Source organism: Eptatretus burgeri, chromosome 2 (assembly GCF_056783735.1).
Source record: "Eptatretus burgeri isolate ZD-2024b chromosome 2, Ebu_testis_v1, whole genome shotgun sequence".
Lineage (NCBI taxonomy): Eukaryota > Metazoa > Chordata > Myxini > Myxiniformes > Myxinidae > Eptatretus > Eptatretus burgeri.
In genome coordinates this window covers 23391000-23415307 of record NC_140962.1, presented here as the reverse complement: position 1 = coordinate 23415307, position 24308 = coordinate 23391000, and the positions used below count along the sequence as shown (strand labels likewise).

The following is a 24308-nucleotide window of genomic DNA, read 5'->3' as shown; positions in this document are numbered from 1 at the left end:
TGAGGCGATGATGGATTCCATCACCTTGCTGATGATTGGGAGAAGGCTGATTGGTCTGTAGTTATAGGGATCTGTTTTTGCACCTTTTTTATGCAGGGCAGTGATGTTTGCAGATTTCCAAGCAGATGGCAGATGACCTTGGGCAAATGAGAGGGTGAATAGAACAGAGAGAGGGTGAGCAAGAGCAGAAGAGCAGGCTTTGAGGACACGTGGGCTGATGCCGTCTGGACCGGTTGCAGAATCTGACTCGAGGTTTGAAAGCAAGCTCTCCACCTTGTCAGGAGAAAAGGATACAGAGTCCAGGGACAGTTGGGTGCGACTGGGTAAAGTGGGTAGAGATAGTGATGGGTTTGGGACACAAGATTTAGCTGCAAACACCGAGTTTAGACATTCAGCTTTATCACGTGTGGAATCAGCAGTGCGGCCATTTGAGGTAAGGGAGGGGATGGAGGGGGAACATACACCACAAACAGATTTGATTAAACGCCACCAGGATTTTGAGGAGGGAGAGAGGTTTGAGAGTTCAGACTTGAGATGAGAAAGATGTTGTTTTCTGGCTCTCCTGAGGGTAGATACACACTTGTTCCGAGCTTTGTGGAAAGAACTGAGATTGCCCTCAGTTGGGTTTGCTTTCCATGAGGCAAAGGCAAGTTGTTTCAGGACAACTGCCTCGCCACAAGCTTCAGTAAACCAAGGGCAGGAGGAAGGGTAAGACAACTGAACACGAGAGGGTTTTTCTCACGAGTTTCCAAAGCTTTATCATCACCTTATGAGTTTTATTAGGAGTAAGGTTTGAAGTTTATCAAAGGGTCGGTTTTAACTTAACGTCATTCATGAATAATGTTTAGGGTTTTTGTTCTACCATGTGTTTGGATGAATTAGTATTTGAAACTCTTGTATTTCTTGTTTCTGAAAACAAAATGTGAATGACTATTTATGAATGCCTCCTGAATTCACTATAAAATATGAGACCATGGTGAAAATAGTAACAGTCGTCAACTCGAAGGGCACTCAGTGGAGTGCAGAGCTCCGCCACACAATGCCTGATCAGTAGTACGTATCAAGGCCAATAAATTTTTGAAATAACATGTTGTACTGTATATCGTTCAATTGTGACGAATCACTATAAAAATTAAATAATTATCGGATTCGCATCTGGATTTGGATCTTCACCAAAATTGAAATAATTCATCCACATCACACACTCAACGTGTCCACCAAGTTTCATCCAAATCCGTCCACAACTTTTTGAGATATCGTGTACACAAACAAACAGACAAACAAGCAGTCATAGACTGGTACTTACGAAATCGTCAACTTGACCTCTGACCTTGTCTCATAAAAGCTGTCTCTCGAGAAGGTAGCGACGCAAACCAGAAGTTTATACGATGATTCTGTACCAAACCATCAAAAATCGAATATTTGACCTCACTGTGACCTTGACCTTTGACCGATTTTGACCAAAATCTAATCAGCACTAGCCATCACCCTCCTGAATCACGTGGTGTAATTTGACATTGGTAGCTTCTTCCATTCTCGAGTTATCGTGCCTACAAACAAACACACAAACAGAGGAAAAACAAACAAAAACACACCTTCGGTGGCGGAGGTAAAAAATAGCATTTCATAGGACATGTTGTAGTAACATGAAAGAAGCTGTTATAAATGGTGCAACAAAACCATCCAAAGAGTGTGGTTTGTGGTTAAATCTACCATAAACTGTTAGAAACAGTCATAAGGTGTGTTTTTTTTTTGAAGTTGAGTCGTGGATTTGTAAATGGCTGCAGAAATATGATGTGTACATTTTAGAAAAGTAAAAGATCCAACTTTTCTCACCATTTCAGCATGCAGCAAAAATGGCTACAATGGCATGTGTTCATCAACCACTCATGAATTTCAGAGAACAAAATAGTTTGGCATCATGATATTAATTATTATACGTGTTTCATAAGATATAAACGCATGTGATAGGGTTCCTTGGGAGGTGATTGTCGTTTTCTCCTGTAGGCAGCACAAGAATGCAGAGTAACATCATTGGCTGAGTGTGCAGTCCTCTGTGGTTTTGCGCAGGAATTTGGAATTTGGCCATAGTGGTGATAACAGCTTGCCTACTCTTTGTGAAGGACACCGTGGGATCTATAATGTCCACCAACTAATCTCGGCAGACGGGACTGCTGTTTAACGTCCATCCAAGGGACGGCACACACATTGATAAATCACCCTGCCTGTGAAACATCAGCATGACAGACACACATATACACACACAGACACACACACACATGCACACACACCTTGTCAATCATCACTTTCAGGACAAAGACTTCAGACATCACCATACTCTTCCATGAATTACATCGACATTAGTCAACAATGCAATGTACAAACTCATATGGTGGGATTTTAACTCAGATTGCCTGTCTCACATGAGCCATGGATTCAGATGGGAACGCAAATCGACCAATCCAAACCCCGTTTGATCTTACTTTGAACACTGTTAGATCTTCATCTTTTCCTGATTATTGCAGGCAGTTTGAAATAATAATAAACATAAATAAATTAATAGGTTATTGACAGAAATATATTATTTGTGAATCGCTTTGAGATCACACCATCATGAATAAAGTTGTGATTTGGAAATATTTTCGCTGACTCCTCTTTAAAATCTCCCTTTTAGATCTCCCAGAACCTGACGATGTGAATGTGGAAAGCATCGCAGACTCTGAAGCATTTTTGGTGACGTGGCAGGAAGTCCATGTTCCAGGTGAGAATTTGTAGTATTTTTGTCTGAAAAACAAATACTTGCTTAGAACTCCTGTTTAGCATATTATTATTCATGAAGGGTGTTTAATATTTCACTCACTTATGTTTTATTTCTTTTGTTCAGGGGTTACTGGGTACCGTGTACGGGGTGTACCCCTCTCTGGTCAGCAAGGAGTGACTGAAGAAAAGATGATCACACCCGACCAAACCTTTTCGGTATTGGAGAGACTCACACCTGGTGTGGAGTACACGATCAGCATATCAGCTCTGAAAGACCAAATTGAAGGCCCTGCTACGACGACGATAATCAGTACAGGTCAGGCAAATACTGGAAGCCTCTCACCAAAGGCCATTTTGTTAAACTGCTTGAAAATTATGCAAAGATAAACAATTCATACAGGTATAACCTAATGCCCGTTGCAGTTCTGTCAATGTTGCAGTTCTAGCTGACTGTCATTGGAGCGATTAATAAAGCTGATCAACTAGAAAAGCCCCATCTCCTACAAAATGAATTCCTACCTTATAGCTCTTGTTTTGTTCTTTCCACTTCCAATATTATGTAACTTGCATTTTCTAAACAATGTTATACCATTGCCTAATGCTTTTCATGTTTGTTGTTTCCTTCACTTTTCATACATTCTGATCACATTGGTGACCAAATCGCATTGACCTCATTAACAGGCACTCAGAGTCACTTTTTATGTTACTTATATGACAAACTAGTGATGGGATTGTTTCATCCCTATGAACTTGATTGAAAATATCATCTTTGTAAAGCATTTGGCGATTTTAGTTTTAATGAAGTGATTTTTTTTTTTTTGAAAAGTTTTTTTGAGTTCCCTTACAATGAACTTCGATGCAGGTGGAGGCCATTAGGCCCATCAAAGCCTGCACTATTATTGCCAACTTATGATTGTCGGTGCTCTATCCTCTTAAATACTGAGCATCAAGCAAGGAAACAGCAAACACCATTTAAAAAAATATATTTCACATAACTCAGCCACAGGTCAAACTCCCAACCTTCCAGAGCCAAAGCAGAAACTAACCATTACGCCACTGTCAGGTTAAAATATATTGATTGATTCATGTTTATTCCTGTATTCTATAATCGTATCAAAATTAAATTTTGACAAATGACGACTGATTTTAAATGTTGTGTTTTCACTGAATGTTTACAGGTCTCAGCCAGCCTGATCAAATTCATGTCGAGCCAAATCAAGATAACGGTGACCTCATGGTGACATGGGAAAGGGTGTTTATACCAGGTATGCTCTCGGGTGGTCTGTCATTGAATGCTTTAAATCTGACAGCAAAAAGAGAATGGTGGAACTGTACTATCATTGAAAAGATTTGATTGTATTATTGTCTGGGATTTCGAGCTCCTCGATTAATAATAGTCAAATCATAAAGCTTAAACTCCAACTCTTCCATCACAGTCTCCAAAATCTTCCAGATAATTTACTTTATTGTACCCACAGGGGTCACTGGATACAGGGTACGTGGGGTGCCCTTGCCTGGCCAGGATGGAGAGACAGAGGAGGTGTTTGTACGACCAGACAAGACCTCCGCATCGCTAAACAAACTAACACCCGGTGTTGAGTATAAGATCAGTGTCTCTGCTGTTAAAGACAATAAAGAAGGTCTCCCTGCGATGACCATTATTAAAACAGGTGAGGAATATCCTATAAGTTTCTTCTGGAAGTGTGAGCATTGCTTTATGACACATAAATATATTTAGATCTTAAATATGTATGTGTGTAGGCCTCACATACATTTATTGGGATCTCCTACATATTGTATTCATAAAGGGGGAGTGAGTGATAAACTTTTCTTTTTTTAATCATATTTCAGTAAATTCTTAGAGCAGAACAGTAAAGGGATGGTATAGAAGTTTGCATATATTTAAAGTATTTTAATATGTAATATACAGTTTGTAAATGTAGTTTTGATGTGTCATCGAAGTGTGAGCCAAGAAAACATGACACATGGAGGGATGAGTGCTACCGTTGCCGCTGTGTATCGTCCACTTGTCACGTAATGCTGTGCCAGGAATGTAAAAAGCCCTCACTTAAAGAAAAATTATGCATTGGTTTAGCCAAGAGACATTTAGAATGTTGCACTAAGCTTGCCAATAGAAGAATAGCTTTGCATAAACAATCCACTGGGGTTCTGTTATTACATCACTATTTGGCTTTTACTCAAACAATGTACTCTCCCTGTCCCTTGGGCTTGTACTCTCTGTCTCAGTTCTATATTGCATGGAATATTTACCCATATGGTGTGTTGAGAATACACATCAGTTGAATATAAACTGCATCTAAATGAATAAACTAAGGAGCATTAAGTATAAATCAACGTAATACCATGAAGTAAAAATAATTAATTCCAGAATAGCATCATCATGTACGACACGAATAAACACAAATGGAAAATCAAATTATGCACTGATATTTAAGTAATGCAGCATTATATACACTAATTCGAACAATGTTCGTGAAACCAGTATTTTACTTATCTCCTTGATTGCAGGTCTGGAACAACCTAAAGATCTCAATGTGGAGACGATATCTGATACAGGGACTCTGATGGTGACTTGGCAGAATGTCACCTTTCCAGGTGATCATCTAACCCATAAGGATCAGGACATTCTTTCATACCAGTTGTTCTTGCTAAAGCTCTTAGTTAATCAAAGCAAATTAACAATCAATTCTTTTCATATATTTTTTCTCTCTATTTCTCGAATGTAATAACTTTCTGTGTCAGTTTTCCTTGCTATAACAAGGGAGAATTTTGATCTTGCAAATTAAGTTGTGATTTTTTTTCGTATGAAGTGTTCGGTATTTTCAAAATAATTATATTTTTCATTCAACTTCTTAAACTTCATTTTGAATGGCAGGGGTGTCTGGTTACCGGGTACGTGGAGTACCCCTACCAGGCCAACGTGGAGAAACAGAGGAGAGGTTGGTGGGACCAAAGCAAACCTTCTCAGTGCTGGAAAGACTTACTCCCGGTGTAGAGTACAGGATTAATGTCTCCGCTGTTGCAGCTGATACAGTTGGCCCACCGGCCACTACTGTAGTTCGTCCAGGTCAGAAATAAATTTGAAATACAGTAATTACAAAATTGACACCAGAAATAACTTTGTTTGAACTTGGTTCATCTGTCAACACTTTTGAGCCTATTTTAAGTGTGAGATCTTGGTGATGTATTGTGATTTCTTCATTCTTGCAGACCTGGCACAACCCAAGTATCTTGATGTTAAGATAAACCCAGACACTGGAAAGCTAACGGTGATATGGGAGAGGGTTTCCTCACAAGGTAGGTTAAGATATGTTAACTTTTGACTTCTGAAAACACACGTTTTTAGCATAACTGATCTGCTTTGAGGTCTAACATCATGAGACATAAACTTTAGTAAACTGGTCATCAAACATTGAAATGAAAGTTTCAAGATATAAGTCCAAAATGTTTTCTTTCAATCGACTTTTGCTTAATTAAAAAAAAAAAATTCGAGGATCAAAATCGAGAAAATGATTTCTATATTTATATAATATATTGACAGGAAACATGGAGAAAAGGCTTTCAAAAAAGAATAAAAAATACTCTTGGGTCTGTGTGGGACCCCACAGGCCTGTTGAGAGTTAATATGAAGATTTTTTTTTTCATGAAAGTGTCCAAACAAGAAAGGGCAAAGGGTCAACAGAGAGAAAAGGAGATGAAGGGGAAACGGTATAAGTAAGGACAAGAATGTGTGGATGCACCAGAGCATGAGGAATGGAGTAGCAGGAGAAAGGGGAGACAATATCTTACCAGGTGTTGTAAGGCGCAGAGGTAGAAACGTATGACATGATGAGGTGACAGTGGGCAGCATACCTAAAAGCCTGCAGCGAAGAGCAGAATACAACAGAGTCGGGAAGAGTTCAACATGTGAGAGAAGAGGGGAATTATTGAATAGCAGCAGAGTACCCGCCCTACGGGCGATCTTGCTCCAAGCAAGCAACGCGTTCTTCTGATGCGTACCTTTATTTTGGCGGTGTACAGGTAACTGACAGCTATGTATAGGCAAAAATAACTGGGTTATGTAAACGAAGTAAAAACATACCGACTGCTTATAATTCAAAATACCTCACTGCACTGGAAAACTTGGGGACAGGAATACTGTACTGTAAATGGTGGAGACTTGTAATATCCTCCCCCACCTGGAGATAGCGTGACATGATCCACATTTACATATAGAATTTGTGCTCTCCCCCTCCCCCTCCCCTCCTCTCACCCCAGGATCACTGGCAAAGACAAAAGCACCCCTATGCATTAATTGGGGTCATGCTGATCCGATGTAGCAAGTCTGGATGTAATCAGCCAAGCAAGTCTGGATGTAGTTGGAGGAGTAGCACGACAAACACACAAACACAAACATCGGTCTGTTTATTATAGTAAGGATAAGTTAGCATTAATCTTAGACTTGGGGAGGGTAACAAGATAAAGATTTACTTATAGAGCATGTGCAACATGGGGTTTGGGGGTGGAAGGGCAGTGGTTTGCTGAAGGGAGTTGGAGGGGCACAAGCAGTGAAAGCCAGTAAAAGACCACAAGGCCACCCACCTGCCGACTGCAAGCGAGTGAGGCAGATGCTGACACTCATATCCTTTGAATGAGATGCCTATGACACAGAGGACCTTTGACTCCACAGATTGTGACAGGAGTATGTGACTCCACAGATTGTGACAGGGGGAAGGAGGGGGTGGGGTGGAAATAAACATCACTCATCCATAGTTAGGAGCCATATTCCATGGGACTTCAGATGGAGGCCGTGTACACAATAATAAGCCAAGTTCAGCCTTTTCATATCAGTATTTGACACTTCATCTGTGTCTTAAGATGCATCGTTGTAGAATTGACATCTCTGCAGAGGTCCTGGATTGTAATATATTTGAACAAAAATGATGAAGAGGCATTAATATATATATATATGTTTTTTTTCTCCTAAAGCTTACATTTCCTCCCTCTTATCACACACTATCAGCTATATTTTTCTGTTTACATGCAGTGAATAATTTTGATGACATTTGGCCTTTTTGTGAACTATTTAATGCAAGAATATTTACTTTAGAACTTTACTTTGTCTCATTTTGCTCTTCTTTTCTTACATATACTTATAGAAGTGACAGGGTACAAGGTACTAGCAGTGCCGCTCTCTGGCCAACATGGAGAGAATGAGGAGCAGTTTGTAAGACCGGACCAAACGTATGCAGTTCTTGAAAAACTCAGCCCAGGGGTGGAATACAGGATCAGTGTCTCAGCTGTGACAGATGACAGAATTGGCCGCCCTGCCACAATAGTTGCAAGCACAGGTAAGGTTGTTGTTCTTTTTTTTTAGATTATTTTGATGTACTTATTTCAATGTTTTTTTTTTCTATTTGTGTTTGCCATGATAAGCATTATAAAAAGGAAATAACTTCACATATAATTTTTTATCATATTAAAAATGTGCAAATTGCTGGCTGTCTGACTGTGATACATTCGGTCAATACTTATCCAATCTCAACCAAACTTGCTAAGGGGACTAGGGGTCACACAAAAGAGGATGTAGTGACTTAATTTGCCCCTCTCCTCAAGATGGTTTTCCACCTTGAATGTGCTCCATGATGAGGTGTATAAAGAGCTTATTATGGCATTTATGCATAATAATAGCTTATTATGGTGTTTTGTGGTGCACACCTGCTGGATGTAAAAATTATTAGAATTACCAACTACAGTATTCAGTCAATTCTGTCTTACATATGATTACTTTTTTAAACTGTCGCTTCTGTTGCTTAACACGAGACCTCAATAAATTTGGTGGAAATCTGATGTCCTTGAGGCATTCTATGCTTATCGCGTCCCCCACAGACTAACGAATCCGAGCGATCTCAACTTGCTAATAAAGGGGCTTACATGAATCTTTATGCATGAATGATGTATCCCATTGCCTGTCCGATTTTTCTAGCCCTCAGATTATATGTGAACTGCATATGGATTGTTTATAACTTATATAATGGGGCCTCATGCATGACTTCTCCTGGCCATGAATTCAAGTGTGATGTGCAAGATTAACACCATCAACCTTACGGTCCAATTGTGACAATTATTCAATGCATAACTCCATTCCTAACAGTCACTAGCATTGTTTAGTACTTGCCTGAGGGGAATTTGGAGAATATTGGTCATACCTACAAATAAGCGTGTATCGGCGAAGGGTCACTGGTCTGTCCGTACACCTTCCAGAAGTAAAAATTATTGCAACTGCTAGTTATCCTATTCTGTCAAGTCATGGCCGGCTTCTGGTGACATTAATGATCACATTTCTCCAAACATCCCTATCGTGCATTGCTTTCCGAAGCTCAGGCAGACACAGCTTGGTTGACTTCTCTGGACTTTTGTTTTCTGCGTGCGTGATGTGTCCAACCAAAGTATGACAGTTTCTGTTTTAGCATCAGTGCTCCAAATGTACATGATGTAATTTTTGCAAGCACTGATTTGTTTGTTATTCTTGTAGTCCATGTAATTTTTTTTAACAAAACAGTCAATCTTATTCCTTTCTTCCTTTTTCACTGGCCATGACTCACATCCACATATTGCAACTGGAAATGCCAAAGCATTCACCAGTCTCTCTTCCTTTGTTTTGTCACATTTTTGGCTTTCCAGATCTTTGTCAATCCTGACATTAGCCTGGTGTTGGCTTAGTGGTTAGGGTGGCAGCTTGGGATCCTAGGGTCTTGAGTTCAAGCCCCGTTTACCGCTGAATTAATATACCAGGGGTTGTTGACTCAGCCGGTCATCCTTCCGAGGTTGGTGAAATGAGTACCAGTGTGTACTGGTGGAGGGGAACTGCATCAGCGACACTGTCGCGCTTCCAAGAAATTATAGCTACCCCGGCAGCTAAGCTGCCATACGCAAAAAGAATAAGAATCCTGACATTGCTGTTCTCCCCAACCTAACTGTCTATTAATTTCTCCACCACATAGCTATAAGCCTATAGGGCCCCGATGCTATAGGGGGAGGCATGAGAATAATATGAACACACCGCCGTCCGCATGTGCACGCATGCACATGGACATGACCCCCACCCCCTTGGCCACTCTCATAAGGAGCGGGTGTTTCAAGTCTCTTGAAATAAATATGTATGCCTTAAGAAATTGTACTATAACAATAAATGATCATACTATAAGAAGATAACAATAAATTATAAAAAATGACGTCGCTGAGTAGATTCGGACATTTCATCTCGAGATGTGATGAGATTGTAATAACAATTTGGTGAGCCTAAAGAAATTATGTAAATTGTTTAGGAGCATAAATTAAATGTGCATTCACTTTTCTCAGGCATTCCTCAGCCCGAAGACCTCCAAGTGGAAGCCGTAGTGAATACTAATGCAATCATGGTGACTTGGCAAGAGGTCAATATCCCAGGGGGTAAGCGATGAAATTGATTTTCCATCTGGCTGCATATAGTCAGTCTCCATGTGTAATGCTTAAGCATGTTTTTCTCTCTTCGTCTTTCCTTTTTTTTTCGCTGAAGGCATATGTGTCATGCTGCATGTAAATTTTGTTCCTCTTTCTGTAATCAGGTCATTAATTTCTTGCAATCACACCCTCAGCACTTCAGCAAGTTTCTTACATCACTTTTAAGTTTATTATTGAAATATTCATCTGCCATCTACATATTTATCCTGCTGATTGAACTGTTTTTACTTTTCCCATAGTGTGTGTGTGTGTGTGTGTGTGTGTGTGTGTGTGTGTGTGTGTGTGTGTGTGTGTGTGTGTGTGTGTGTGTGTGTGTGTGTGTGTGTGTGTGTGTGTGTGTGTGTGTGTGTGTGTGTGTGTGTGTGTGTGTGTGTGTGTGTTTGGCTTGATTCACTTTGTCCCCTCCCCCCCCCAACTTCCCCTCACATTTTTAATGAGTATTTCATCACATTTTGCAAAAATTATCTCATGCACCGTTTTGACAGTTTGCCCAATTTTATATTTTTCTATTTTTTATATTTTGGCACTATTTCCACATTGTTATTCATTCCACATTGTCAAAGCATTTCTGCTCTAATATACATAGTTTTCAACACGCTTTTTATTAAGTTTTGTTCCATATTTCCGTTAATTGGTTGGAACTAATTTTGTCATGAACTGAAGGCAGTCTCAAGGTATTAGGGTCAGTCATTGTTGAATTTTATTGTTGCAATGTGTGAAAGTACTTGTATTTGCAATTGCGTTGTTGGGTTATTTAATGCCGATGCAGCCAAAGGCAGGAGGCATTATGTTTCGCTCATCTGGAACGTATTGTCGCGTCAAAGGCTCACAACTGCGATGTTCCTCGGTTCCAGGATATTTCATCCTGTGAACAGCCAAAAGCTTTCTAACTAAACTGCGTGCAGTGAAATTAATCTCCAACTTTATTGTTTTCCAAGGGGACGCAAATTAACCGAATTTCACGGTGGCACGCACAGGAGGCAGAGGAATGGAAATTATTTTTTTTTACCTTTATAAGGGTTTATTTTTAATTGAAGTAAGCATGGATGTACAAGATAATTCCTTTTTTTTAGGGGGGCAGCTCGAGATTTGCCCAAATGTGGCTATGTTGCCAGAATATCCACTTCACTGGCACATATATGTACTCCAGGAAGTATTGTCACTTCCCTCAAGGTGTGTGTGTGTGTGTGTGTGTGTGTGTGTGTGTGTGTGTGTGTGTGTGTGTGTGTGTGTGTGTGTGTGTGTGTGTGTGTGTGTGTGTGTGTCCGTGTCCACCATGAGTCACAGAATAAGTAAAACAAGAAAAAGAATAATCAGAGATTGCAGACCTTCGCCAGGACTTGTTTTGTGTGGTGTTTGTGTACCTCTGTGTGGTGCTTGTGTACTGGTGTGTTACGTAATTAATAAGTGACATAACTGGAACTTCCACTTTATAACTGCTGGCAGTGATAACCGGGTACCAAGACGTCCCACTTTGATGCAACGCCACTTTGATTGTACACTTCACCCTGACCCATGGTGTTTATTATTATTATTCAATTCAATTTAAAATATGGATTAAAATATTTCCACTTCAAATCAAATGCAAGACCAAATAGGTACAGTCCTGTATTGGAGTAATCAGAAGCAACCCAAACAAGCAAAAAGCAAAGATTAAGCCGTCAGGAGGAACCTGGATAGGATTCGCATTTCAGCTGCTGCTACTCTACCCTAAAACCCATTCATACACAGCCAAGTGAGCCTTATTCAAAAAAAAACAATGAAAAAAAAAATCAAAAAGAACCTAGATCTAAAAAATTAAATAATTCCGGCTGCCAGACCATGCATCCGATCAGGTTGAAATTTATAACGTTTTCCCCATCACTACAAGATCACAGTTGTGAAGTTTCATATTGATTAAATCGTTCTGGAGAAAGAATTTTTTTTAAGATTTTGGCTCAGTCCAATATGGCTGCTAGATCATGTGACATCAATTATTTGTGCATACCCAAAGCTTGGGGAACATTTTTGTGAAGTTTCCCCTCAATCTGTCCAGCCATCTAGGAGAAGGATATTTTTGTTATTGGTTTTTGGGTAATTCCAATATTGCTGCCAAACCATGTGACCTATGACATCATATGTGTGAATGTTTTGTTCCTCGTGGATAGGCGGTCATATGTTTAAACTTTCGTCTTGATCTGTTCAGCCATTTCAGAGAAGATTTTTAAAGGTTTTCTTTCAAGAAAACAATCTGGCTGCCAAATAACGTGACCGATGACATCATCAAAATTTATTCTGTGGACCATTTCATCCCGAGATGACCCTCAAAATTTTTCATACTGATTGGATGTGGTATTCTGCTGTACATATGCAATTATGACGTCATAACGAAGTCACATATGACATCATGAAAAAAAATCACACTATTCCCCATGAAGAGTACTTGCTATGTGCCAAGTTTCGATTTTTTCCTTGGTGCGGTTTCAGAGATACAGAGGTCCAAAGTTTTTTTCCGTTTTTCCAACATAGCTGCCACACCACGTGACCTACGACGTCATAATTATCATTACAACATGCGACATGAGTAGTCGCATCAATGGTGAAAAATTTGTCTCAATCCGACAAGCAGTTGTGGAGAAAAACAGAAAAGTTCTGTGCAGACAAACAGACAAACAAACTGACCCAAATGCAATAGCCTCTCCTTTGGCGAGGGTTACGATTTATGTGTGCCTCTCCAAGCCTTCCCCATCATTACAATTTAATTCCATAACGTTTCACAGACACTCCGGTGGTTGTCCAGTGGGTGGTACTCATATCCAGTCCTTTTGGATTGACCCGCATCCATAGACCAGCCCAGCATGGCAGGTACCCCACATACTAGTTGTACCAGAGCCTGAGGAAGAGGCTTCTAGGTTGCATGCCTGGGTGGTCACCTCCTCAGGTGCTTACTGGCCCTCAGTGGTGCCGTCACCAAGGCGTGGCCCACAACACCTCCCCCTCGTGGTCCGCATGGTGACGGGGGCCCAGGAGGAACCACCTTTTTCCCTGAAGGTCTCAACCTCCTCCAGGGTCTGACGACCTCACCAACCCAAGACACTCACTTTCATGGATGGTGCTATCATGGGCAGGGAACACCCCACATCACCACTCTCCATGGGGCCCGGGTCGCGCCACACTACGCGTGGTCGAACATCGCATCCCAATGCTGCCAGTGCAACTCCCCAGCTTCCCGGTGAAACCCAATCTTGCACGAGGCTGGCCCCATTAACCCACCTGGTCTAAATCATGCAGCCCAGGGACCAGGTCCCTCCAAGGCTGCCCTAAAATAAACTTAAGTTTGAAATTCCCGACCCCATGTTTCTAAATATGGCTGCATGCAATAACCCCATTAATACAGGGCCTTTCTGCCCCTCCCTTGAACCTTCCACTCTTCAAACCTTTCCCCATTGCCATGAGTCACCAGATGCTCATGCCTAACAACTCCTATTTTATCACAAAAACAAAAAAATTTCAATTCCAATTGGGGTTCAAACTGAGACAAGTCCACATTGGCCTGCCTCTTTCCAAGTGCCCTCCCGCTAAACCTCTTTCTCCTTACCTGCTTCACCACTGCCGCTAGCACACACCCCATGCGCGGCGAGTCAATGACTCCGTGAACCAAGTCGACCTCCGCAGCGTCCGTCTCGAACACCTCAATGGGCACAGCCTCGTCCACCAGCAAAGACTTGGACATGCTCACTAATGGCCCGGCCTCAGTCCCACTGAGCAGGCTTGCCCGCCACCTCACACATTGGAGGCTCAGAGCCCTGCCTGCACATCCACCAGAACTGGTGTCGGGTCGCATCCCACCAGAACCGGATGTGCCATAAGAGCCCCTGCCAGGCCTAAGCGTATACCCATGAACATTGTACTGCAAACCACGGAGGATGTTTCACACACCACGGGGCCTAACCTCTCCCCCTCTAAACCCTCTGTCTAGCTCATCACGTTGATGGTCTTTTCCCACCAGAGCAAAGTGGCATACACACTGGCCATGATATATTTCCAGGCTTTTGCCATTCACAAAGTCCCGATTACATTTTCCTTTACCCCCCGAACTAACCCGCCATTCCACTTTCATGGAGTGTCCTTGCCTGTGCCCCCCCCAAAAATCACTGTTTCTGTTCATTTCCCCACCCCACCCCTCCCCCCACCACATTTGTTCTCATGCTCCAATTTTCTCTTCCAAATTGTCTTTGTTTTATTAATTTCCCCCTGCAGTCTTTCTCCCCTCAGTTGCATGCCCTGTTCTTGTATTTGCCTGCCAGCTGCCTCCACTTTGTCCGTTAATAATTACACCCGCCTGGAGTCAATGAAGCACCAGACACCTGAACCCCCAATCACCCCTGTAGAAGAGCGGCTTCAATTGGTATCAGGAGGAAGGTTGTATTTTTTTTGTATACATTGTCGAGGCTCATATGAGAGCTAACACACAATGCACAACACAGGGGCGCAGAAGACAAGAGGGGTGGGAGAGGAAAGGACAAGACAGTAGGAAACAGAGACATTAGGAGATCTGTGGAAGGGAGAGGGATGGGGGGCGGGGGGGGACACGGGATAAACAAGATGGACACCACAGGGACTTTCAGGGCGTTACACGACAGGGAACTTTCAGGAAGGAAGGCAGGGAATTTGAAGGAGGTGGGTTTGGGTGGATTACTCCTGGTGTGTTGGCGCAGTGGTTAGGGCAGCGGCTTGGGATCCAAAAGGTCCTGAGTTCAAGCCCCGTTGGGCCACTGAATTAATGCACCAGGAGGTTGACTCAGCCTGTTATCCTTCTGAGGTCGGCGAAATGAGTACCAGTGTACTGGGCCGGTGTATACCCCGGTTAAAATAGGTGTACCATATCCCTGTGTCGTAAGAGGCGACCAGGGTTGTGTCAGGAAGGGCATCCGGCGTAAAACATGTGCCAAATCACTATGCGGATCATACGGATGATCCGCTGTGGCGACCCCTAACGGGAGCAGCCGAAAGAAGAAGAAGAAGAAGAAGAAGAAGAAGAAGAAGAAGAAGAAGAAGAAGAAGAAGAAGAAGAAGAAGAAGAAGAAGAAGAAGAAGAAGAAGAAGAAGAAGAAGAAGAAGAAGAAGAAGAAGAAGAAGAAGAAGAAGAAGAAGAAGAAGAAGAAGAAGAAGAAGAAGAAGAGGAGGAGGGTTTGGGTGGATTTGCGGGGTGAGAAAATATCGAGGTTTTGGATGGGGGGAGATAAGAGGTGGTGGTGAACAGCTGTTTTGAAGACCTGGAGGGAAGAGTGGGATTGAAGAGAGTGTGGGAGTTTATTCCAAAGGTGGGAAAAAGAGGAATGAAAGAGTGAAGGTGAGCTGTGATTCATGATTTTGGTAGTTTTACCAGAAAGGACTTCTTCAAGAGGATTGTTAAAAAAGTAGATTTTGGGGGGGGGGGGGGGAGTTCCAGATGGTCCTTTCAGAGAGACATTGTGAGAGTGTGAGATTTGTCCAGATTGAAAGACATGTTCCACGTGTTGGACCAGTTTGTGATGTTATCCAGATCTGCAGGGAGTGAAGAAGCTGCTGCTTGCCGATCTGAGGGATGACTGATGGTATGGCATAAGGTGGAGTCATAAGTAAAGAGATAAAGAGGATTTTCCAGAGAGTCGGAAAGATCATTGATGAAAACCAGAAAAAGAACAGGGCCCAGAACCCTGCCTTGTGGAACTCCAGCCTAAGAGGAAGAGGGGATGAGTAAACTCCATTTAGGGCCACACGTTGGCTGTGACAGGAGAAGAAGTCTGCGAGCCATGAGTGAAGATGGCCTTGGATGTCATAGGAAGAGAGTTTGGTGAGCAGGGCAGGGTGCCAGACCATATCGAAGGCACAAGATATGTCGAGGGAGATGGCTCTGATTTCATATCTGGCATTGAGGACCTCCATCCATTGTTGGGAGAGCAGAAGCAGCATATCCAGGGTAGAGTGACCTGGTCTGAATCCAAATTGATGATCGGAAATCGAGCCCTTGGAGAAGAAGAAGGATTTAATGTCTGAAGAAATTATGGATTCCATAACCTTGTTTATGATTGGGAGAAGGTTGATTGGTCTGTCGTTGTTGGATCTGTTTTTGCACCTTTTTAATGCAGAGAGGGAATGTTTGTTGATTTTCAAGCAGATGGCAGATGACCTTGAGCAAATGAGAGGGTGAATAGAACACAAAGAGGGCAGAGGAGCAGGTTTTTAGGACACGTGGGCTGATGCCGTCTGGACCGGTTGTAGAAGCTGAGTCAAGGTTTGACAGCAAGCTGTCCACTTTGTCAGGAGAAAAGGACACAGAGTCCATGGACAGTGGGTGTGACTGGGTAAGATGGGTGCAGAAAACGATGGGTTTCAGCCACAAGATTTTGATGCAAACACCGAGTTTAGGCATTCATCCTTTTCATTTGCATTGTCAGCTGTGTGACCATTTGATGTAAGGGAGGGGATAGAGGGGGAGCATACACCAGAAACAGATTTAACTTCATGCCACCAGGATTTGGAGGAGCGAGACAGGTTTGAGAGTTCAGACTTGAGATTAGAAAGATGTTGTGTACTGGCTCTCCTGAGGGTAGGATGAGGGAGGAGGGTTGGAAGGTAAGGAGAGTTGTTGATTGAGTGTGGGGGATTGCAGAATAGCTCGTGGAGAAGGCCGGATGAAGAAGAGAAAATGGCTCAGTGGTGCTGGGTTGAGGAACAGTGGGGAGTAATAAGAGAGGGCTTAAAAGGCAGTTGAGGATTGGAGGAGGTGGAGTGATGAGATGGAGGAGGGAGGGCAGGGGAAGGAGGCAGCTTTGTGGATGAGAGGGGGGCAAAGAGGGGGAGCTGGAAAGTGAGTCGTCTTGAAAGTGAGCTGGAAAGTGAGTCGTCTTGAGAGTAAGCTGGAAAGTAAGTCGTCTTGAGTTGAGCGTTGGAGTGACACAGTTCGTCGGCTGGTAGCGAACAAAAGGAGGAAGGTCGTGGAGTTGTTGCACTCTTTGGGGGTCGTTCGTTTCGAGTGTGAGAGAGCTGGGAAGACCTCGACCCGACCTTGACCGGGTCTCTCGTAGTGTCCTGTCTGCAGCCCTGATCCCCGCCTCGGACTCCACTCTACTCAACCTGGGCTCCTTCGCAGACACGGTCTCCACGCGTGCGGCCGTGGACCGAGCCGCACGACCACTGGCAGGTGCCGTACCACGGAGCATCCCCTCCCTCCAACGTTCAGGTACCCAAAAGAACTGCGACCTCAGCTCACCTCCCTCTCTGGCTGCGGGGGTCCCTTTGCCATACATCTGGATTTATTTTCATCTGAGTGTGCATCGGAGTGTGTGGCGCCGTCTTTAAGTAGAATTGCACGTGTTTTTATTTGATCATTGTAAATCTTGCCTGTTTTATTCTCGCGACAAGTCTGCTCTGTGTCTCCTTTGTAAGTTGCTGTAAAATTGTCACACTACATCTTTCTCTTATCTTCCCCTGCATAACGTTCCCAATAAACCTGTTCATGTTCCACATACATTTCCTCGCTTTAGTGTAAATAAATCATTGTAGAAATGTTCCCAGTTTGTTTTCGTCTTTTCCTTCATTGGTCCAGCATGGTTTGGATCTGAGTTTAAGCCGGGTCTTTATTCCCGATATTCTGTTCATTCTTGCCGGTACGTCCTTGGTAGTTCCGCTCGGCTGCATCCGGTCCGGAAAGGTGGTTGGTAGAGTTTCTAGTTGGTAGAGTGATCCGGATCGGGCAAGGCATATCGAGGGCGTTGTTCCCCGGTAGTCGAAACCGCATGGTTAATTTGGTAAATTGGTTCGAGACAAAAAGGCCCTACGCCACGCGGTTGAGTTATTGGCATCCATGGTCGGTTAAGCGACCCGCCGCCTCACGGAATTATCCGTGAGTGACGGCCTACAATTCCGGGAGTCCAGTGGAAGACGACGTAACTCCCCCACCTCATGGTCGTTTCTCCCCATCGGTCCCCGGCCCGCAACACATGCAACTTAGCCGAACAGATCCCTGTTACATGGTAATCTAGCCTACTAGAAATGTATGGTACATATTACACTTGCTGCAATCTAGCTATGGACCCCCTCCCCTTCCACATAACAGTTTTTTTTTTAGTGCCAAAACAGCCTAAGGCAGGAGCTATTATGTTCAGCTCACGTGGAACGTCGTTCAGCTTATGGGAGAACGCGTGTCCATCCATCAGTCCATCCATCCCTGTGTAAACACTTGCATCTTCTTCCCTGAAGCTGCTGATAGGATTGTACTCAAACTTCGCTGAGATTATGTTCAGTGTGATAGAACTCAAGTTTGTTCAAGGCATCCTCCCCTCCACCTGTAACTAGTTCATCGTACAGAAAAAGGTCCCAAATAACTTCAATTTCAATCAAGTTTGGCAACCATTTTTGGATTACAGGAAAACTTTTCACAATCTTCTTCTCTCAAACTGCTTAACTGATCAATGTGAAACTTCAAATTTGTGATCAACCAAACCAAAGGGAAATATAGTTTGTTAACAATGATGTCATCAGAAATGTTGTATGGCAGCCATATTGGATCATAAAAATACCTTTTACAATCTTATTCTCTCAAACTGATTCACTTATCAATGTGAAACTTCGAATTTGTGATCAACTAAACCAAAGGAAAATATAGTTTGTTAACAATGATGTCATCAGAAACATAGTATGGCAGCCATAGTGGATCATAAGAAAACCTTTAAAATTCATCTCCTCTGAAACCGCTTAACCATTCAATGTGAAACTTCAAATATATGATCGACGACCTACCTATCGGAACATTTGAGTCAAATAAACTAATCCGAAACACAATATGGCCACCATTTCTCATTAATATAGAAAGTGGGCAATATCTCAAAAAATATGAATTATAGACATCTGGGAGTTGCATCTTATCAAATAGAGTTAATTTTGACATAACAGGAAGTAACCCAATCATACTTCTGAGCACATGTTCCACACGATCTTCAATTGGACACAAGAGCAAGGGAGGTTCCTACGGGGCCTAACTTCAGCTTTCTACATTACGTCACCCGGAATTCACTATTCACATGTATGTCTGTGTCTGCTGTGAGGTCATCATTAGAATTAAACTTATTTAATTTAACTATGTTGAAAATAATTAATTATGTTGTTTTGGAAAATACATATATAGCCAGTACATGGGCAAAAGCTCAAAAACTCGCATTGACAAACTGTGAGCACATCTCGCAGTTTCAGGAGTTGCACGATCTGTGAGCAGATTGTGCAGCTTCGGTAGTTGCACTATGCTGCTTGACTGATGTACAGTGGGCAACAGCTCAAAAACTAAGGCTCACAGACAGCAAGCACCACTGTGACCATCATGTCAATGCTACCTGACGGAAAATGTGTATTCCGAATCCAGCTCTTATTTTTTACCATGATCCATCTGTCACTCCACTTTTTGGCAACCAGCCAGGTGAGCCTCTATATTTTTAGATTGTCTGTCTGACCATCCATCTATCTGTCCATGTATCTGTTATCGGGTTTTTTATGATCATGTTGGGATGGCACAAATATAGAATGTAATACTGTACAAATATTGATTAGATTTTTGGGTTCAACAGGTCAAAGGTCAAAAGTCATCTACCTTTTTAAAATCATTTTTCAGACCATAACTTGAGTTCGAAGTATCTGATGTTGTCTCTCTTCTTCCTTTTTTCTCTCTCTCTCTTATGCTCTCTTTCATGTGACCTTTAAGTGATATCAAATATAATTGTGGGTTGACATCAAAGGCAGGCAGAGGCATATCCATCAACACGTTCACGTCAAAATATATTATGTAGTTTTTGTCTCATCCACAGGTGTGACAGGATATCGAGTTCAAGGAGTTCCTCTACCTGATCAAGATGGAGAGACGGAGGAAAGGCTTGTGGGACCTCAGCAAACTTTCTCCATGCTAGAGAGATTGACACCTGGTGTGGATTATTTCATAAGTGTTGTGACTATCAAGGGAGACAAGGCAAGTCCACCAGCAACGGCTATAATCAGTACAGGTGAGGAAATGGTGATTTATTTCTGAAAAATTTATGAAATATATGCCAGCTCGCCTGATGCCATGAACTGCTGAATCCCACTTATCTTGTATCAGCACACTAACTAAAAGTTAGCAGTATAATTCTTAGTCATGTTTGTGCAGGACACCACAAGCAGCCTGGAGGCCTTGATGTAAACACAAACCAAGACACTGGGATATTGACAGTGACATGGGAGAAAGTCACAAATCCAGGTAAGCTGTGAGTGGTGATGTTTAACATTGATTCAAGTCTGTGTATCATTGTCATCGGATGCAATGTATTGATTGTCATCGGATGCAAATATATATATATATATATATATATATATATATATATATATATATATATATATATATATATATATATATATATATATATATATATATATATATATACACATACATACATGGTAGTCTGTCGGTGTAATGGTCGTCGAGCAGAGTGGTAGTCTCGACATGGTAGTTGAGCAGAGTGGTAGTCTGCCGGTGTAATTTTACCACTGCTGTTAGAGTGATTCCGGTTCGGCCAGGCGTTCCGAGGGCGTGGATCCCTGGTAGCCGAGACCGCGTGGTAACTTAGGTACATTGGATCTTGACAAAATAACCCTATGCCACGCGGTCGAGATATTGGTGTTCCATGGTTGGTTAAATGACCCGCCGGCTCGCTGAGTTATCCGAGCGATGGCCTACAATTCCGGGGAGTTTGGTGGGAGACGACGCAATCTCCTCCACCTAGTGCTCGTTCTCGACACCGACCCCCAGCCCGCAACAGTTTGGTGTCAGGAGTGGGATTGAAACCCCATGCCTCCACAAAAAAATTTAATGGATTCGTACCAGGGGTGTGCTTGACAACCCCCCTTTCCCTCCAAATTAAGAGCAGGATTTAAATTTTATTTAATTCTCAGCACGGACTATGTTGGACCAACACGGACTGGTACAGGTGGGTTCTGAATTAATCATAGGAGAATCTGTGGCTCAGGCCAACATTTGTGAGGGAGATCTTTACCTGCAGCCAAATCCAGAGGTAGCATTGGGGGCAATGGCGACAATGCCGAGCTTCCCCTGCATCAAATTTCCTCCATGTTGGACCGAACGATCCCTGTCGGATCTGCGCCTGATTGCGGTGGATCGGCTCCTCCAGAGCCATCGGGCATGGACCAGATTATGGAAATGATGAAACGAACGATTGAACGCATGGACATGGGGGGAAAACCGAATATGAGGTGAAATGGGAAACATGAAAAACGAAATGAATGAAAATATGCAAAGCCTGGGAATACACTTACAAACACAAATGAAGGTGGGTCAGGAAGAAATAATGGTGGAGCTGCGGAGCTGTAACGTCAAATTAAAAGAAACGACCAGCTCAAAGGGAGTGTGGAGGTTGTTCAGACCGCGATGACAACGAGCGAGGTCGAGGGGAAGAGCGATGCCGTAATAACTTAGGGAGAACCCCGTAAACTTGAACAGGGGATGACGGAGACAATAAGAGAGACACAGGATTTAGAAATAATAACAGAAACGCAAGAATTAGAAGAGAAAGACGAATTACATAAAATTAAAGATGAGCACACACAAGTAGAGCTGGTGGGGGACATTGTGGTTGAGCTTGGGGAATGTGTTGAGACCCAATGTGAGAGTCAGATTAACCTCCCACAGGAGTGAGGGGAGATGGTATGCTCCCCTGAGGCAGACTGTGATGAGGTGAGTCCAGTAAGACCATATGAGGTGGAGCCGTTGCATGATGCGAAAGGGTACATGCCGAGCTTGGGGGGTATAGAAACCCCGGGATCTTTTGGGCTAACACAAGCCGCCGATGTGAATGCCCCAGAGTGTGTGTTACAACGTGTGAGTGGTGCAAATGACATGGAATGTGTAAGTGCATGTGAGGAGATGGGACATGGACCGACCCAGACAGGAGATGTGGGTCGTGTAACGGACGGAACTATTTTGGAAACCACGCCAGCTTCGTGGGACGTCGCGTGCGAGGTCCGTTCCGTGTTTTGCGAACGGCCCAAGCGCGCACAACTCCGTGATCGGGAGGCGGCGTTGAAACGTCCCGTGATTGGTACGGAACTACCACGTGGATGGCTAAAATGGCGGCAACGGTGTGAATTTGGAAAGCACGTGGCCCCGTGTGAGCACGTGTGCGAGGCTCCGTGTGCTGCGCACAGCGAGTGGAATTTGCGGGACGCGCGGAACGTGTCCTGAAGATGCTGCTGGCCCATGTGCGAGTGATGTCAGCAGGGATCGCGCAGCACGAAGGCCAGGTGAGAAATACACGGCTCATATGGTGGATGGCTTGGAAGCGGACGTGTAATGCGATCGACGGGGCGACGTTAAGCTTCCAATTATCGCTCGAACAAAGGGGACGAGCGAGTTGCAAACCGCCGCCCTGTTGATGCAAGGCCGACCGAGCCTTTGCACGAGGACCCGATCCCCGGCCAGGATGTAGCGAATATCCTCGTCCTGGGCAAAGGAGCATTAGTTCGGGGAGGGGTTTAGCGTTAGATAGACCGGCCTCATGGGGGCATGAGTAGTCCTCCATGGGGCCTGGTAAAATCAGTTGGAGAAATTTTAGTTTAGAATTTAGAATGGATGGGAGACATGGACAGACAGGGTACGAGTAGTGGGGATGTAGATTAGCTATGTAGAGTTAAAGGGAACGTGCATTTCAGTAAGGGATGACGGGGAGCACGAATTAGTTAGGGGGGCATAGTTGTTTGAGTGTGTTGTTAAAAAAAAAAGAGAAGAAAGAAACATGATGAGTGAACGTGGGTCAGTGGGTCGAGTGTGAGTGGAGTGAATGTTGAATGCATGGTGCGAATGAATGATTGGAGAGAGGAGTGAATCCCACCCAAGGGAACCCGGGGTTAGTGTCTTGTTAGTTAGGGGGTAAGTTACATTAACCAAAACAGATGTCGGTTTCTTGTTGGTGTGAACGAAGGAACGAAACCTGTTGAAGGGTGCAGGAGTCTGTTCACCGGCTGGGAGCGTGGCTGTGGAAATATGCGTACTGAGTAGAGGGCACCCCTTGGGCACCAAAGTAGTCGGCCAGAGTAGGCCATAGGTCCAAAGGACCGAGTTAGTGTAATGGGCATGGGCAGCCCACGGAAATGGGACCCGGAGCCCGAAAATGCCACATGGGCATCGACGGGGAAGATGCCAGGAAGGGCATCCCCCACGTTCATAAGGAGTAGGTTGGCTCGGAGACAGCCTCAGCGACACAGGGGTGCCGAAGTTTGTGTTTGTCAGATGGGTATCCCTGCCAATGGAGCGACGCTGCCCAGCCACGAAATTGTGCAAGAGCACGAGTGAAAATTTGTGGGCCAGGCCAAAATTAATAACCAACACCAACACAGGCGATGGGAATCATGGTTGCTAGAACCAATAGTTTAAAGAGACAGGCGTGTTGAAAAGCCCCGGGGATAGATTAACGTTTCATAAATGCTAGGATAGATAGGAAGTGTGTACCCCTTCACACCATCCATCCCTTCACTGTTCGTAGGCGCTGGACTCACCTTGGGAAATTGCTGAAATCTGAGGGAGTTATTCTGAGGCTGCTTTGGGCTTCGAAACGGATTCACTAGTCTCTTCCTCAATTCCCTCAAAAAGGATCTTAGGGATGGGGGATAGACAGTCAGGACAGGATAGCCGAACAAAGACAGTAAAGGGGCTAGGGACACACGTAATTATAAAAAAGTCCAAATTTCGTTGTTCATTTTTTTTGTTGTTGCAAGCCAATGGGGGTGGGTATGGACAAGGACAGGCATTGGCGATAGGTTGGAGGGAGACCGTAGGGTAGGTCTGAGCCCATTTTCAGACCAGCCGGCACCACCGCTCTCCCTCCACAACTTCACGAGACCAGACCAAGGCCGGCCAGCTTCGTGTGCTGACCTCCTCTTGTACTGCATCTTGCTTGGTCTGCATTTGCCATGCCATGCTTTGCCTGCCTTTGCCTTGCCTCCATACCTGCCCATGCCTTTGTTTGCATTGTCATTCACTCTCACCATGT

The 24308-nt window shown here is 43.6% G+C and overlaps 1 protein-coding gene across 5 annotated transcripts in view; it reads left to right on the top strand.

Annotated features, from left to right (window-relative positions):
- The window catches only part of LOC147031599 (uncharacterized), a 595949-nt gene that overhangs the window by 432653 nt on the left and 138988 nt on the right, over positions 1 to 24308 (top strand). For all 5 annotated transcript variants that reach the window (XM_085865857.1, XM_085865848.1, XM_085865859.1 and 2 more), the window contains 11 exons: positions 2675 to 2761; positions 2885 to 3076; positions 3939 to 4025; positions 4239 to 4430; positions 5290 to 5376; positions 5657 to 5848; positions 5992 to 6078; positions 7920 to 8111; positions 10123 to 10212; positions 20082 to 20273; positions 20417 to 20506. In XM_085865857.1, the coding sequence (XP_085721983.1) occupies positions 2675 to 2761; positions 2885 to 3076; positions 3939 to 4025; positions 4239 to 4430; positions 5290 to 5376; positions 5657 to 5848; positions 5992 to 6078; positions 7920 to 8111; positions 10123 to 10212; positions 20082 to 20273; positions 20417 to 20506 (1488 nt within the window). The remainder of the gene's footprint in view (positions 1 to 2674; positions 2762 to 2884; positions 3077 to 3938; positions 4026 to 4238; positions 4431 to 5289; positions 5377 to 5656; positions 5849 to 5991; positions 6079 to 7919; positions 8112 to 10122; positions 10213 to 20081; positions 20274 to 20416; positions 20507 to 24308) is intronic.